The 17,570-nt window shown below is 45.2% G+C and overlaps 1 protein-coding gene across 4 annotated transcripts in view; it reads left to right on the top strand.

Annotated features, from left to right (window-relative positions):
* ABCC5 (ATP binding cassette subfamily C member 5) overlaps positions 1-17,570 on the top strand; it is an 84,852-nt gene that overhangs the window by 65,560 nt on the left and 1,722 nt on the right. For all 4 annotated transcript variants that reach the window (XM_008525988.2, XM_070582446.1, XM_070582447.1 and 1 more), the window contains 5 exons: positions 753-942; positions 4,688-4,847; positions 12,715-12,793; positions 13,819-13,932; positions 14,833-14,997. In XM_008525988.2, the coding sequence (XP_008524210.1) occupies positions 753-942; positions 4,688-4,847; positions 12,715-12,793; positions 13,819-13,932; positions 14,833-14,997 (708 nt within the window). The remainder of the gene's footprint in view (positions 1-752; positions 943-4,687; positions 4,848-12,714; positions 12,794-13,818; positions 13,933-14,832; positions 14,998-17,570) is intronic.

The raw sequence follows: 17,570 nt of genomic DNA, 5'->3' as shown, positions 1-17,570 counted from the left end.
GTCTTTGGCCCTTATTTCCCTATAAGGCTGTGAGCCCCATGATTAGTTGCCAGAGAGTTTTAAAACATTGGGGGTATGACTGTTGGTAACAAAAATTACCCAAGCGGTTGTATTAAATACATCATTTTGAAGCTAGAATGGATTTCCGAGATTGTGTAATCCCATGCCCACAATTGCAGATGAGAAAATGAGACCCAGAGTGAAGAAGTGGTATATCCAGATCGCCCAGCTGGTTAGTGGCTGGGAATTGGGAATAGAGTCCATGTCTCCTGGATTGACCGAGATACGTCAGAATGCCAGAATCTGATTAAATGTTAGTTTCCTTCCTTTGGTTTAGGCCAGTAGTTTTGAAATGGTGGAATTCTATTTCGAGTGGAATATTTTCGAAGAATTCCCATAAAAACTGCCGTGGTTGAAGAGGCATGGAAGCCTCATGCCCCACCCTTGGCCTGCACGGCAGTTGTATGGAAGAATTCCGTAAGACGGAAGGCAGGTTGAAAGCCACTGCCCTTCCCCAGCTGCTGCTTGCCAGCCATTGGAAACTGCTTAGTGTGAACTTAGTAGCTGTTGTGCTCTGTCTAGTTTAGTGGTGATAAGCATTTACTGCCCAGGGAATCTTTCACAGCAAGGGGACAGGATGGCAGCCGCCTCTCTGTTGCTGTGGTTGTCCTGGTCTCACTTCCCTATGACAAAGCCTTGCAGCTCCCACAGAATCTGTGGTCAGTCTGAACCAGCCACTTGTGTCTCCCCAGACCCTCTCTTTGGAAGCACCTGCCAGAATTAAGAACAAGGCTCCCTCCCCTGACTGGCCCCAAGAAGGAGAGGTCACCTTTGAGAATGCAGAGATGAGGTACCAAGAAAATCTCCCTCTGGTTCTGAAGAAAGTGTCCTTCACCATCAAACCTAAGGAGAAGATTGGCATTGTGGGACGGACGGGATCGGGTAAGGATGTGCAGAGGCCTCTCTGGAGAAACGTTTGAACCTATGGGAGTGAAGTTTGGGCCCATGATTTGCTGTTTACTGAATATCACTCTTATCCTTTTAAACCAGATCCCTGTTAAATGAGTGATTAGTGTCTCAGGTCCCCTGAAACCAGTGTTCTAGGTTTATTTTCAACCCGGCTTTGATAACATTTAGCACTTTTCCTAATCATAGAAGTATACATCCTCAGTGTAGGAGACTTGGAACGTATAGCCAAGAGCAAAGGGAAAAGCACCTGTAACTCCCCTCACCAGAGATGATTATGTTAACATTTTTGTGGATGTCTTGTTAGGCTTTTTCTTTCTTCCTTTTTTTTTTTTTAAAGATTGGCACCTGAGCTAACAACTGTTGCCACTCCTCTTTTTTTTTTTTAATTGCCTTTTCTCCCCAAATCCCCCCGGTACGTAGTTGTATATTTTAGTTATGGGTCCTTCTAGTTGTGGCATGTGGGACACCACCTCAACATGGCCCGATGAATGGTGCCATGTCTGAGCCCAGGATCCGAAACGGTGAAACTCTGGGCCGCTAAAGTGGAGCACACAAACTTAACCACTTGGCCACAGGGCCGGCCCCCTTGTTGGGCTTTTTCTATCAACAGGTAATGTTTACAAAAACGGGATCCTTTTACCCACACTGGTTCATGGCCTGCTTTTAAAACTACCAAATATTTTTCATGTCAGTTAGTATTCTATGACATGATTTCTATGCTGCATGATATAAAATTCTATTTTATGGATGTACCATAATTTATATTTAACCAATGAATATATTTATATTTCTATGAAGTCAAAATACACAAAAAATGTAAGGTCTCTATGATGCATTGCCAGTATAGCCTCATATTTATCAGAAGCTAACTCAACTCTAAATAAGGAACCTATATTGCTTTCAAGACAGAAATTATTTTCTTGGTCTGACATCAGTTGCAGAGATAGAGAATTCGCCTTCATTTTAGACATTTTACGTCACTCATTCTTAGAAGGTTTTACTATATGCCCTTTGGATTTCTAGGGCCAACACTTGAATGATTAGTTTCTTTCCCTGTCCTTCCTGAATAACATTTCAAAGTCTGAGTCTCGTCTCCTATTAGTAACCTGTTTGCCCGTGTATGTGAGGTCTCTCTGGCTCAGTTCTCGTTAGCTCTCTGGGCTCCATGCTTCCTTGGCATCGAAACTCTTTTAGCTTTTTTTTTTCTTTCTATTAAAAAAAAAAAAAGCCTTCTATCTTTTCTGGCCAATTTACTTTAAAGAACCTGCTAAGAAGAAAAGAAAAAGTCATTTCCTGCTTTCTGTTTGAAGGCATTTCATGTCAAAACAAGACACTGCCTCTGGGTTTCTTATACTGGAAAGAGAATGTTCAGCCAAGGAGGATTACCGCCCCCAGAGCTCTTGTTTTGCTCTGTCCCTCAAATCCCCTCTCCTGCACTGGCCCGCAAGGGCATGCTGCTCTCCTGAAAGCTCTGCCTGATGTCCCTCCCCGTGATTTCCCTTTAACTCAGGTGAGACGGGCAGAAATACTCACCGAGACTTTATTAAACCATAAATGGTGACAGAAGAGAAATCAACAAGAAAAACAAAATAATTATAAATAGTCTGACTTACAAAGTCTAAACTCTGGTCCTAATAAGCTTCTTCCAAGTCTCGTCGACCCCTGGCTCTGCTGTGATCGCAATCAAGAACACCACCGTGAGGACTTCATTGCCCCTTTTGCCAGCACATTCCATCAGTGCAAAGGTGGTCTAGATTCAGAGAACTAGAAAACCTTCCAGTCCAGGTGACCCCAGCCTAGGCATTTTTTGTTAAAGTGGAACAGCTTGACCCGTTTATTGGAGCGCCATTCCTTCCTTAGCTCAGACGTTGAAACAAACGCTGTCTCAGCACAGCGGGAAGGTCTCCCGCCTTCCTTTTATCTGGGTGAGGGGCCCCTACCCAGATCCCCCAAGCCAGATAAAGCCGTTCACTTCCAGGAGGGGAAGGCCTCATTAAGAATTGTCCTGCTACGAGGATTTGGATTTCCCAACTCGTTTCTCGTAGATGGATGTGAGGATTGCTGCCTGAGGAAGATGGATGTTACTTTGGGTTCGTTCCCATTAGGTTGTTTGAGAGGATTCTGCCCAGGGGACAATTCCGACAGTGGGGATATGGCCGCATCACTGGGGCAGGGCAGGATATTGGTACCCCCAGTGACCGCTGAATAGAGTCATGAAGCTCTCAGGAGAGGTCTCTCAGAGCGTGGAGGCAAGAGGAGGGTAGGAGGGTCAAGAACCAGCATCCTGCTAAGGAAAACTGGTCTAACCGCTAAAAGCCTGCAGTTCTAGATCTAAACTGTGGGTCCGAGTTGCAGAAAGGTAGTTGGGACCATGTCAAGCTTTTGGGGAGGGTGGGGGCGCTATATACAGAGAGCTTTTTAAATGTTTATATCCTTTGACATAGTAATTTCAGTTCTGAGAATCTGCCCCAAGGAAATCATCTGAAAAGTAGGAGCAAAGTTTGAACCATAACATTATTATAATAAGTTTTAAATAAACTGTGTGTCCAAAGTTAGAGGACTGGTTAAGTAAGAAAGAGTACATCACATGATGGAATATATTGCAGCCACTAAAATTTTATTTTGAAAAATTTTTAATAGTATGGTTGAGTTCTTATTACATAATGTTAAACAGGAAAAGGCAATTGCAACATTGTATCTGTGATGTATTCTCAACTCCGAGGAAAAGACTGAAAGGAAAGTGTCAAAAATAACAGTGGTGTGATTATGAGAGATGGATATTAGCTTCTTGAATTACTTATATAACTTTTAAAATGAAGATTCAATTAAGAAAAGCTGTTCTGCTTATCACCACAATACTGAACTCATTATTTTGTCCCCAAACCTGCTTTTCTGCCACAGCTCCCTATCATGGCAGAGTCATCTCCAGCCACTTACTGACTCAAGCCAAAACCTCCTCCCCTTGTGTGTTCACCCCAGAACTTCTTCCATCCTGAGCTACTGTGGTGGTGATGGAAGGCCTTGCCTTGTTTCTCAGCTGCAATAAGGGGACAGAAGAGAGAGAAGACATCTTGTCCTCTGGTTTGCCCCTAGCTCTTTGCTGTAAGATTTCTTGTTCTCCTCATTTTGCCTGAGAAGCATTAAAGCCTGTGTCCCCATTCCTAAGGTGAAAAGGAGGTATTTTTCTTTTTTTTTTGTTTTTTGAGGAAGATTAGCCCTGATCTAAAATCTGCCACCAATCCTCCTCTTTTTGCCAAGGAAGACTGGCCCTGAGCTAACATCTGTGCCCATCTTCCTCTACTTTCTATGTAGGACACCTGCATGTCAGCATGGCCTGACAAGTAGTACATAGGTCCACACCTGGGATCTGAACCGGCGAACTCCAGGCTGCCGAAGCGGAACGTGCAAACTTAACCACTGTGCCACCAGGCCGGTCCCGGCATTTTTCCGTTTTACTGTTATGACAGTGTAGCAGTCCCTCCAAAGTCTTCTCAGGCTGAAGCTGTGATTTAAATGTATATGCTTGGGAGCTCAGGGAAGTTCATCGTTTTTTTTTCTGTTTCTGGCTATCATTTGATACAATATCTCAGCTAATCAGTCAAAATAATAATCGAATAGAAATCGAAAAATAGATTATTTTGCCCTCACAATAAACCAGTTTTGTCCTCACAGAATTTGCTAATTGAGCTACTTTTCTGCATGTCTCCTGACTCATCAGGGAAGTCCTCTCTGGGGATGGCCCTCTTTCGTCTGGTGGAGTTATCCGGAGGCTGCATCAAGATCGACGGAGTGAGAATCAGTGATATCGGCCTGGCCGACCTCCGAAGCAAGCTGTCCATCATTCCTCAAGAGCCCGTTCTGTTCAGTGGCACCGTCAGGTGAGGATCTGAGCGCCCATGTGCTTCGTGCCTCATTTCAAGGTCAAGTGGGTGTGTGAGAGCCTCCATCTGGGACCCAGGTCCCTCATCTGGGACTGAGATCTAATGACCCCTGGTCTAGTGCTTTCCCACTACACCGTGTGCTTCCCATTGCAGAAATAAGGGGCAGCACCACTACACAAGCCACTTCATTAATACTAAACAGGGCCTGGAGGCCCTGCAGTCTGGTGGTAAAGAAGTCAGAGAGATCTGAGCTCAGGTCTCTGCTCTGTGACTTCAGACAAGTTACTTGACCACTCCTAAGCTTGTTTCCTTATCCATAAAATGGGGATATTATTAAAACTTGTTGTTGTGAAGATTGAATAAATTCATACAAATTATACAGCACAGAGCCTGGCAAATGGTGAGCGTTCAATAAACGGTAGCAGCCGTCATCAGCCTCATCACCATCATCTTCCCTCATCCACTCGGCACTCTCATCTCTCCCAGATGCGCTCAATGTTGCAGTTCTAATGATGGTTTTTAGGCATTATTACTATTCATGTTTTTCCGTTTCCCAGTATCTTCTCCCACCTTTGATACTTAGTCTGGAATGATGCCTCTCTCTGAAGTCGGCCAGCATACCAAAGATAAAATTCCTCTTCTTGACCTGTTAAAATAGTTACTAAGAAGGAAATATATTTAATCCCATTGTCTTTCCCTATACTTCATCTTCCCTTTAGCCTTAAGCTTTTTTTTTTTTTTTTGAGGAAGATTAGCCCTGAGCTAACTTCTGCCAATCCTCCTCTTTTTTTGCTGAGGAAGACTGGCCCTGAGCTAGCATCCGTGCCCATCTTCCTCTACTTTATATGTGGGATGCCTACCACAGCATGTAGTGCCAAGCAGTGCCATGTCCTCACCCGGATCCAAACCGTCAAACCCCAGGCCGCAGCGCCACCGGGCCGGCCCCATAGCCTTAAGCTTTTGCATGCTAAAAACAATGGGGTTCCATAATTCGCATTCATTTCTATTCAAGTTCCCTCTCTTTCTAAATAGAAGCAGCTTTAACTTTATAGTTGACCTAGATAGGGCTTCTTTTTTTAAATCATTCTAAAAGTAATATTGCCATTTCTTCTTTAATTTTTAGCAGTTTCCAAAAGGCATGGGACCAGCTTAATTTCAAATAACTGATGGCAGTGTTCAGACTTGTCTTTAAAACTAGGTCCTCCTCCTGCACCCCCTCCCCCGCCTGTTCTTCGGAAATGGCATTTGAACTTACTGACTCAAGGAGGTTTGGTAGATAAGCTGAATTCTCACCTATGTTCGTGGAGAGTCAACACTTCTGATGTGTTTGTTTTGGCATTCCTCTAAAACTCTCATGAATTTGGGGAGCACAGACTGGATCCGTTGATGATGCTATCCTTCCCCTCAGGTTCTGAGGTCAAACAAGCAACAGCAGAAGAGAATTTGAATCTTTTTCTTTTCTTTTTTCTTTTTTTAAGATTGGCACCTGAGCTAAAACTGTTGCCAACCTTTTTTTTTTTAATTCTTCTCCCCAAGGCCCCTCAGTACATAGTTGTATATTTTAGTTGTGGGTCCTTCTAGTTGTGGCAGAATTCGAATGTTTTTGAAGATTGAGGTCTAAAATGAAGAAATTGAGAGGTGTTGCCAAGTCTGCTCTTCCTTCCCATGAATCTTTCTTTTCTTGGTGAGGAAGAGTGTCTCTGAGCTAATGTCTGTTGCCAATCTTCCTCTTTTTGCTTGAGTTATTCTGTGCCAGACCCTGCTGCTCTAGAGAGCAACAACAGTAACAGTAACAATAACAGTTGCAGCTCAACTTGTCGAGGACTTACTGTGTGGCAGAGCCTGTCCTGAGCATTTTAATTGTATTGATTCATCAAATCCTCAGAACTCCGTGAGGCACGTGCTGTTATTCCGACTTTACAGATGAAGAAACTGAAGCCCTGAGAGGTTAAATTATGTGCCCAGAGACAGGAATTTGCACCTGGGCTGTCCGGCTGCAGCCATGCTCTCGGGCTCTCCGCTCACTGTATTGCCTCCTGAAGTTATCACGACCTTGAGGAGAGGTCTGTCTGTCTCTCCAAAAACCAGAGTCAGTCCTGCTTCCTCGGGGGTCTTGACTTGTTGTTACCTTTCTTTTTCCAGCATCTTCAAAATCTCCTCATGTGCTTTTAGATTTGCACAGCCCTCCCTCATCTTGAAAAAACTTTTTACACTCTCTCTGCTGCTCTCTTTACTCTTTTTCATTTATTCTACTTGTCCCTCATGCCTTTTTTTCACCTATAACTTTTTTTTAACCTAATTTTGCTCTTCACCCACCAAAGGCCAAAGTCAGGGCAACATTTCTGAATGACTATTTTGAGCTTTCCTTTAGCTTCCTGACAGAAGGTCCTTGAGTCCCAGAGTCTCCTGCCCTGAGTCCCACGGCTGCTAAGGAGGCGCCCACCCCAGAGGACAGGACAGTGTGGCCCAGGACAGTGTCTTCCATGTACCAGGAGGGGATTGCTGTGTCCTCTCACACTCCAGGAGATATTCTTGGCCTCGTTTAGCACTGGCCAACAGGCGAGCTTCGAATATTGCTAAAAATAAAGTAAAGAACCAAAGGTGAAAATGCTCTTTTGGCAACATGAGGACTCCAGGAGTTCTGACTCTTAAAAATAAATGCCTTCGTGTTCAGAGGCTCTTCTTTCTCTCCGTCCACCCCATTTGAATACTTTTGATGCAGTGGAGGCATGACTTTGCTTCCGTTTCTATCTGTGGGTCAGACCCAGGGCCATCTGGCTGCTCTGATGAGGCTGTATTATTTTTCCTTCCTGACTGAGCTCCCTGCTGAGATCAGTCTGCCTTAATGTGTGTGTAGACCACCTGCTGGTATATGTAAATATTCCTTAGTATCTGGAACCCTCTGCTTCGTCTTCAGAGGCTCCTCCGCTGGTGTGATGGGCCTGGGGGTTGAATGTCAAGCCTCTCAATGTGTGTTGTGAGTCTTCCCCACAGAAAATCTGAGGAGGCAGCTACTCCGTGAGCAGGCAACTGCACGCTGAGGTGCTTATCATGTGTCTAATGAGAGGTATCTGATGAACTTCCCAGGTCTGTTGGCTTCCTAGGGATGTCACAACAAAGTACCACAAACTGGGGGGCTTAAAACAATAGAAATCTATTCTCTCACCATTCTGGAGGCGAGAAGTCCAAATCCGGGTGTCTGTAGGATCATGCTCCCTCTGGAATCTGTAGGGGAGGAGTCTTCCCGGCTTCTTCCAGCTTCTAGTGGTTTGCCAAGCTGGTGTTCCTTGGCTTATAGATGCTTCATTCCAGTCTCTGCCTCTGTTGTCACATGGCCTTCTCCCTTTGTGTGTCTGTCTTTACGTGACCCTCTCTTATAAGGACACCAGTCATCCGGTATTAAGGGCTCACTCTGCTCCACTCCTCCAGAATGACCTCATCTTAACTAATTCCATCTGCCATGACCCTGTTTCCACATAAGGTCACCTTCTTAGGTACTGGGGGTTAGGATTTCAACACATCATTTTTGGAGGACACACTTCAACTCGTAACACTAGGCATCACTATATGGTATTAAAGAATGCTCCCAAGACGAAGTCTATCCACACACTCCTGTCCTGGAAACCAACATTGTGGACTCCTCCTGTCTTGAACATATATTTTTTGAGGTCTTACTCTGTGCAAAGGACTCAACTCAGCAGAGGTGAGAGGAATCTGAACAATTAGGAAAATCCAAACCTAGAATTAAACAATCCTGCCAGAAAGAGGTAGAGAAAGGGCAGATTTAAGCAGTAGGTGATGGGGGCCGGCCTGGTGCTGCAGTGGTTAAGTTCGCACGTTCCGCTTCTCGGCGGCCCGGAGTTCGCCAGTTCAGATCCTGGGTGTGGACATGGCACCGCTTGGCAAAAGCCATGCTATGGTAGGCGTCCCACATATAAGTAGAGGAAGATGGGCATGGATATTAGCTCAGGGCCAGTCTTCCTCAGTGAAAAGAGGAAAATTAGCAGTAGTTAGCTCAGGGCTAATCTTCCTCAAAAAAATTTAAAAAATAAAAAAAGCAGTAGGTGATGGACGAAACCAGCAATCCAGAAAGTGCAGTGGTAAACTGTAGGTAGCAATTTATCAAGTTACTGGTGCTGGGAGTTCCAGTGGTAGGTAATTGGATTTTCCACAGGCAAACAGATCACAGCAGTGGAGACTGGACAGTATTTCGAGACTCCATTTATAACGGGGAGTGCAGGGGTAGAACCAGAACGAGCTGGAGCCCCAAACCTTGGGAGCCTGAGCTGGCTGTCTACAGAGGAACTTGGGCACATGGAAGGACAACGGGGATTGAATTACCAGAACTGAATTGCAAGGGGGAGATTCAAGCTCAAGAAGAGGGTCTGGTGACTCTAAATGGGAACCACAGTCAGAGCAGGATGCGGACCCAGAGCAGCCCAGCCCTGAACCGCACAGCGACTCTGGCTGCAGTTCTGCTCCCTGAGGTTGGAGCTGACTCCTTGTAGTGGGCAAGGTGGTCCTTCAGCACGGAGTCCTGTGGCTTGGCTGTATAGAGACCGGGGCAGGCAGCACGAGCAGGAAACCAGGCAAAGCAGGACGTGACCCCTGTTTGGAACCCATCATGATTTCCCACGGGGCGGGGTGCCCCTTCTTTCTAGGTTTGATAAGGACTTCCAAAAGACTCTTTTAAAGGACTCTGAGGAACTTGTTTAAAAAGAATAAGGACAATAAGACAATAAAAATGATAATAAATAAAATGATTTTTTTAAAAAGCTCTCTGAGGGGGCCGGCCCCGTGGCCAAGCAGTTAAGTTTGCACGTTCTGCTTCAGCAGCCTGGGGTGTTGCTGGTTCAGATCCTGGGCACAGACATGGCACCACTCATCAAGCCATGCTGAGATGGTGCCCCACATGCCACAACTAGAAGGACATAGAACTAGAATATACAACTATGTACTGGGGGCTTCAGGGAGCAGAAGAAGAAGAAGAAAAAAAAAAAGAAAATTGGCAACTGATGTCAGCTCAGGTGCCAATCTTTAAAAAGAAAAAAACGCTCTGGGGGTTATGGTCCAAAAATGAGACCTCTATTGCAACCCCAAAGGTCAGGAATTCTGCTATAAGGTATGAACAGACTCCATGAATAGGAGAGAGAGTATTTCATCGTGAAAGCCTGCATTGCCACCTGGGTAAATGTACTTGGAGGATTGTCTTGCTAACCCTGCCCTTTGGGAATCCTAGAAATCTTTGTTGAACCAGGTAAAAGTGTGATTAACCTTGTATCTCTCAGACTCGGACAAAAAACACAGGTTTCAGTTTGTCCCTAATCTGTTGGTCTATCGGTGTAGAAGTTTCCTCTAAAAAGCAGCTGGAGAGGAGAACAATAAATACGGAACTCGCCAACCCAGATGCGTGTTCAGACAGACTCCGAGTGTTAGAGGGAGAAGGAAGATCAGGTGTGTCACTGTCTCCTGGTTTTGTCTTTTTGATTAGAAGCAGGTGAAATTTGAACGTCTCCTTAGATTTAGCCCGTGGTCTGCGATCGCATAGTTTTAGATTATCAACAAATCGGACTACCTTCTTAATTCCTAGACAGTATGCCTGGTAGAGGACAGTCTCCCCATCCAAACCTTCCGCAGCTAGGACTTAGCAGAACTATTTCTGATCCTGGTACTCAGGATCCTGAGATCATGGTGTCCACTTGGAAAATGGACTGAATATGTGAATCAGAAAACCACCAAGCACTGGAACCAGGCATCTAACGTGTCCACATGTACCTTGTCCATTTGAAAGTGTCTTCTGTGTTCCAGGCACTGTACATAGACTTTCTCTAATGTTTATAGCAACCTACCAAGTTGTGTCACTATATCCCCATTTTATAGATGAGGAGACTGACGAGTAATTTGTCCAAGGTCATACAGATAGTAAGAGGCAGAGTGGGGATTTGAGCCTGCCTGGATCCTACTCGTGTGCACACTCTCCTAGTTGTGACACACTAGTGCTTCTTACCAGCAAGTCAAATAAGAATGGGAGGAATAAGTTCTCTTACTAGACAGCGTTCATGGGATGCAACAGTGAATAAGATCCAGACCAGGATCCTGATCCAGTGCTGGAGAGAGAAATGAACAGAGTGACGAGTGCCATCATAAGGGTGACCCTAGGGACACCTGATCCAGCCTTGAAGGGTCAGGAGAGACTTCCAGAAGATAGCATCTAAGTGAGACCTGAAGGACAAGAAGGAATCATAGCCAAGGAACAACAACAATGGCAATAATATAATAATAATAATAGGTCTCACACATGCAGTGCTAACCCTGCAGCACGTGCTGGTAAGTGCTTTATGCACATGGAACAGAGTCCTTGCAACCACCTTTTGAGGGAGGTACTCTTTTAGCCCTATCTTACATGAGGGGACCAAAGCATAGAGAAGTTAGGCTAGCTTGGCTAAGGTCACACAGCTGTAATTGACAGACGCCGTGTAGGAGTCAGGTTCCAGAGCCCTTGTTTTTACCAGGGTCTCTCAAGCAAAAAGGTGGGGAGAGGGGCACATGTTCCAAGTGGGGGAAGCACGTGTGCCAAGGACAGGAGGCACAAGAGAGCAGAGCCGGTTAGAGAGCCTCCCAGGTGATGGAGATGGCCCAAAGGATGTGAGCCAGGCATGTGCCAGCCTGCGCTTCCTCCTGTCAGGTACAGTTCTGTGATAATGACCTGCTTGTATTTGCATGCTCGTAATTAGTAACCCCAGACATGGAAACAAATGTGGGACAGAGCTAAGGTTCTCCCAAAGACTTTCCTAGTTTCCTTATGCCAAGCATAATTTTATGAGCAAAGTAAATTACACTTAATACCTTTCAGGTTACTAGACCTGTAAATGTGATGTTTAGATCAAGACAAGATACCCAAAATTAATGTAACATCCCAATTTCCACCAAATAGCTCTTCCACCTCTCCACCCTCCTCCTCCATGGCAAAGAGCTTTTTCTCCTGACTTTAACATTTCCAGAAATATCTAGTCCTGTTCTTTTGCGATCATCCTTGATTTCCTTGAGGTAGATACTGCTGGTACAGTAAGCAAGAATAGTCCCCAAACTGGTTTTCTGTATCAGTAAATTCCTTCCTCTTGAGTTACCCTTTATGTTCTCCCTTCTCTGCAGGGGACTCTTCTTTGTTTCCAGGGGTCTGATTAGAGGTGATTAAAACATTAGCCAGCCCTGGTGGTCTAGTGGTTAAGACTCAGTGCTCTCACCGCCGTGGTCCAGGTTCATTTCCTGGTCAGGGAGCCACATGACCTGTCTGTCAGTTGTCACACTGTGGCAGCCGCATGTTGCCATGATGCTGAAAGCTATGCCACCAGTATTTCAAATACCTGTGGTGGACAGATTTCAGCAGAGCTTACAGAGTAGAAAGAAGGACGTGCCACCCACTTCTGAAAACATTAGACATGAAAGCCATATGAATAGCAGTGGAGCGTTGTCTGATGTGGCGCCGAAGGTGAGAGGATGGCACGAAAAGACCAGGCAGGGTTCCGCTCTGCTGTACAGAGGGTTGCTAGGAGTCAGAATCGACTCCATGGCGCTAACAATAACAACAACAAACATGTACTAACTTTTGTTTTGTGTTTTGCATATCTTTTATAAAGAAAAGAGAGGCCTAGTCTGTTCTCAGAGACATTCCTGGGACGGGCAGGCATCAGCACGCGCATCTCAGCTCCTGCCTGTGGCTGGTTGGGGAAGGAGCCATCTGTGACCTTGAGTGGTTGGAGCCCTCCTTTTCCTGTGCATGTTTGAACTTTTACTGCAGACAGCCTCTGCAGTGTGGTTGCTTGCATGTTGGATCTGAGAAATTCCTATTAATGTTTCTTTCCAGATCAAATTTAGATCCCTTCAACCAGTACACTGAAGACCAGATTTGGGATGCCCTAGAACGGACACACATGAAAGAATGTGTAAGTAAAGAGCAGAGGGAGAGCCTTGCTGGAATTTAAAGAGTGGAAACACAGTGATGCTGTGGTCACCCTCCAGCCTGCTCTGGCTGCCTCTGTCCAGCCAGCCTGCCCCTCTCCCTCCAGGAGGTCTGTGGAGGAGCCCTGGAGCAGGCACTCAGGCACTCAGAAAGGGCATAAAAGTTGATATCTCCTGTCCCTCCCCTTTCCCCTGCCTGTAGTCCTACTGCTCTTTTATTCTCCATCAATTGAGAAAATATTAATGACAACCACTCAGAATTCAGTAATGCTTTTAAATTAATTTCTGTTAATCATAACAATAGAACATGCTTTTGAAGCATCTATGTATATGCAAAAGATATGTTATTTATTGGGTCTGCAGAAAGCATGCAGTATGTGTATGGATTCAGAGCCCTCTTAGAGTAACTCAGGCCCCCTCCAGGGGCCGCAGTCTCCAGATGGATACTGCTGGCCTGGAGTAGGGTCTCTTCTGCCCCTGGGTTGAGTCAAGCTCAGGATCCCCTGTCCTAATTCAACTAGATCGGCTCTGCTTTTATCTCTTTTATATTTGGCTTCCCCAAACAATTTCATTTGAAGACTAGCTTCTATAGCTTAAAAAATATATATACATGACAGCCATGGGCCTACAGCTTTAGACTTCAGAAATGGGGTAATTTTGTTTACCCTATCTCCTATGGCAGGACCATATTTTCAGTGGCCCCCAAATTAGGGTCACTATCTGACAGGATTTAGGGACATAAAAATGTTGGAATTTCTGGGACGTCTTGATGATATGAAGCTAAGAGAATAGTATATTTGATATATGGACTATCCTAGAAAATGTGGATCCTGGTACACATGATCATCACACCTTTACCTTCTTTCTAGATGAGCCAGGTTCTTGGCTAATAATTCTTTCATCTGTTTCAGAATAATTTCCTTTAGCCACTAGATTTTTTATAAAATTTAGTTTCTTTTTTCCAAAATTTACTTTTTACCCTTGTAATTTCTACTTTCTTTCTCCCTAGATTGCTCAGCTACCTCTGAAACTTGAATCTGAAGTGATGGAGAATGGAGATAACTTCTCAGTGGGGGAACGGCAGCTCTTGTGCATAGCAAGGGCCTTGCTCCGTCACTGTAAGGTAGGGCAGGTTGGCGGGTGGTGGGAAGGGGAGCAGCGGAGAAGAACGGGAAGAGGGAAGAGCAGCCTTTCCCTGGGGCACGCGGTCCGAAGGCATTCCTGGCTCTGAGCACAGTGGCATTTTTTAAGAGAATGCCCAGAGATGTTTCTAAATTAACCTTCGTGCAGTTTGAGTATATGGGTGTTTTTTGTTTTTATTTTGAACTTCCCTGAGTCTTTAGTTTCCAAGGGCGACTTCTGTTTCTGGTCAATGAGTAGTTGTAGTGCTGGAAAGCAGGAACTTAGAGGATTTTAAAACTGTAAGAGATATCCAGGTCATCATCCAGTGCCTTCACTTTATAGACCAGAAAAGGGAGGTCCAGAAAGATACTGTACGTGTTTGGAATCACAGAGCAAGTAGGGGCGAGTATTTTGTTAGATGACTATGATATATATATTCTGGGGTCTTTTGAGGAAGACTAGCCCTGAACTAACATCTGCCAATCCTACTCTTTTTGCTGAGGAAGACTGGCCCTGAGCTCACATCCATGCCCATCTTCCTCTATTTTATATGTGGGATGCCCACCACAGCATGGCCTGCCAAGTGGTGCCATCCCTGCACCCGGGATCCAAACCAGCAAACCCCTGGCCGCCGAAGCGGAACATGGGCACTTAACCGCTGCACCACCAGGCTGGCCCCTGATACATATATTCTTTTATTGGTAGAAATTAAGGCAGATGTATGGGCTTTAATTATATCAATTCTAAACAAAAGGGTATTTTCACATATGTCTGTGGCTACTTAGAAAAAGCAATATATGGTATGAAATTTAACTAATGAAATACCGTTTAGTAAAACCTAGATTAACCAGAATGCTTAAGGAATTGGTTGGATCCCTCTTTCTCCTCTCCTCCTTGGCAGATTCTGATTCTAGATGAAGCCACAGCTGCCATGGACACGGAGACAGACTTACTGATTCAGGAGACCGTCCGAGAAGCATTTGCCGACTGCACCATGCTCACGATTGCCCATCGCCTACATACAGTCCTAGGCTCTGATAGGATTATGGTGCTGGCCCAGGGACAGGTACTGAGCCCTTGGGGGACCTTGGCTTGGCATTGGCCTTGTCTGGGAGGAAAACTGGCCCCTGGCAGGGATGGGCTGATTGCCATCTTAGCGTGGTTCTGAGCATTCAGCTAAGCAGCCTCAGCTACTCTAGTGTGGTTGCTGTTGGGAGGAATACAGCCCTCCCACTCAAGGGAATGAGTCAAGGGCATTCTTCTCGGGTTCTCATTTTACTTTATTACCTGTTCTCCTCTTGCTTGTAAACAGTGACACTTTGACTTAGGGCAGAGAACCTGTGTACTTAGTGATTCACTCACATGCACAAGAATCACCCAAGGCGTATCGAGACCGGCCACCACATGTTTGCTTTTGCCATCATGCAGTGGTGCCAAACTTCTTATCCTGCCGTTCCAGGCTTCCCCACGATCTGGCCCAGGCTAGCCTTCTTCATTTCCCACTCTTCCCTTGCAGGTGCTGCTACTGGTGGCTAGCGTCAATCTTGCATCCCCTAAGCTTTTTCCCCACTGTTTTTACTTAAACACTTCCATCTGCCTAAAATGCCCTTTCCTCTCGTTCCCTCTCCCATATCTATCTGCTTACAACCTGCCTCATCGGCTTGTAATTGTGTGATTCCCTGTCTCCCCTATTAGACTGTATGCTCTCCAAGGGCAGGGGTCCCACCTCATTCATCTTTGGGTCCCTGGTGGGGCTCAGTACTACATTTCTTTGCACATGGCAGATGTTACATAAATCTATGTTGGACAGATACCTCCTTTGAGTGCCCCTGAGATGGAAGTAATTAATGATTTGGCGGAAATAACAAACCAGTTACAGTGTGGCTTGTCTTCTGTTACCAATGATACTGACTACCGTAACAGCTACTTCTTTTTTTTAAAAAAATTTTTTTTTTCCTTTTTTCTCCCAAAGCCCCTTGGGTACATAGTTGTGTATTTTCAGTTGTGGGTCCTTCTAGTTGTGGCATGTGGGATGCCCCCTCAGCATGGCTTGATGAGTGGTGCCATGTCCATGCCCAGGATTCGAACCAGCAAAACCCTGGGCTGCCAAAGCAGAGCGTGAGAACTTAACCACTGGGCCACAGGGCCGGCCCCCATAATGGCTACTTCTATTGGCTGTTTACAGTATGGCAGCCACTGTGCTAAGTGCTTTACATATAGTCTCTCAGCGTGTAATCCATCATCACAACCACTGACAGAGAGACCGCTGTTATTAACTCCACTTTACAGAAAAGAAAACTAAGACTCAGGGAACTCAGATACCTGCCTCAGGGCCACGGGAAGTGGAGGGTTGGGGCCGAAGTCAGGCCAGTTACTCCAAAGCCAGTGCATTACACTCCCCCACTGCCCTGTCTATTTGTGGAGAAATATTGAGAAAAGCATTTAACACGGCTGATTTAGGCTGGGTGTCAAAGCCGAGTTCAAGAGAACATGGGGCTTAATGATTTTTTTCCTCATCCTGAAATTATGTTAACATTCATGGTTTTTTGTTATTTTCTTTGTTTACATTATCCTAAACGTTTCCCAAGTTTCTATTATACATTAGTACATAGGGCTACTACTCTGTACGTAGATATGAAATGGGACGTAATAAAAGAAGGTAATGGGCACTGAAAGCACCTTCTGGGAAATTCTTTCTTAAAGACACATCCAGACCACTCTGTTTCTGTGGGTGGCTCGATGTTTTTTTGGAATGGGGAGTGATTAGCTCTTTATGATGGACTCTATCCTTCCCTTCCCTTAATTTGTGTTTCTTGTTAATTAAAATCTCCCTGTAATTTTAGGAAAACCTGAAAAACACAAAAAAGCTTAAAGGCAAAAATAAGATCACAAGTCATTTACCCCCCAGGGGTAAGCATGGTTAATACATTAACTTAGCCCCCAGCGGCATTTTTCACGCACTTGTACACACAGACTCTAACAGATAGGATGCGCTGTGCTCTAGACACAATACCAGGATGAAAGAGGCTTGGAGAGCAGGTGTTTATTATCCCACGTGGCAAGAGGCCAGAGGGGTGGTTATCCAGCAGGTCGGTGATGTTGGGCTCTGCGTCATCTTCCAGCCCGTGCCTACCCTTCCCCTCCTAGGGGAGGATGTCTGCTCTCACACCAACATTATATCCTCACACCAGTCTTAAAGGAAGGACACTTTGCCCTTATGCCATCTCTGTTGGGCCAGACAGCCTTTCGTAGAAGCACCCAGGAGACTTCCCCTTATATCTCCTTGGCCAAGGTTGTGCCCCATGCTTTTGCCCTGCAGCTGGAGAGGTTGGGAAAGTGAGTATGTGGCATTTTCAGCCTCTATCATGGGACGCAGGTTCTGCCAGTATATTGTTCAATTTTCTCCTGCAATATGGTTTTCAGTGGCTGCACTGAAGTTCGTCATAGAAATGAATAATTGACTGAGTCACCCCCTTACTCACTTCCTTTTTTTCCCTCCAGCTGGCCATCCTGAGCTGTTTCATTCCCATCTATAGAATTAGATCTGCTTGCACAACAAGATGACACTTGCCTGCCATGAGTTGTAATTTTTTTTTCCCCTCTAGTTTATAGGACCTTGTTGATGGATTCCTTTATAGC

Source organism: Equus przewalskii, chromosome 18 (assembly GCF_037783145.1).
Source record: "Equus przewalskii isolate Varuska chromosome 18, EquPr2, whole genome shotgun sequence".
Taxonomy (NCBI): Eukaryota; Metazoa; Chordata; class Mammalia; order Perissodactyla; family Equidae; genus Equus; species Equus przewalskii.
Note: the sequence above shows the minus strand (reverse complement) of the source record. Positions and strands in the feature narration are given on the sequence as shown.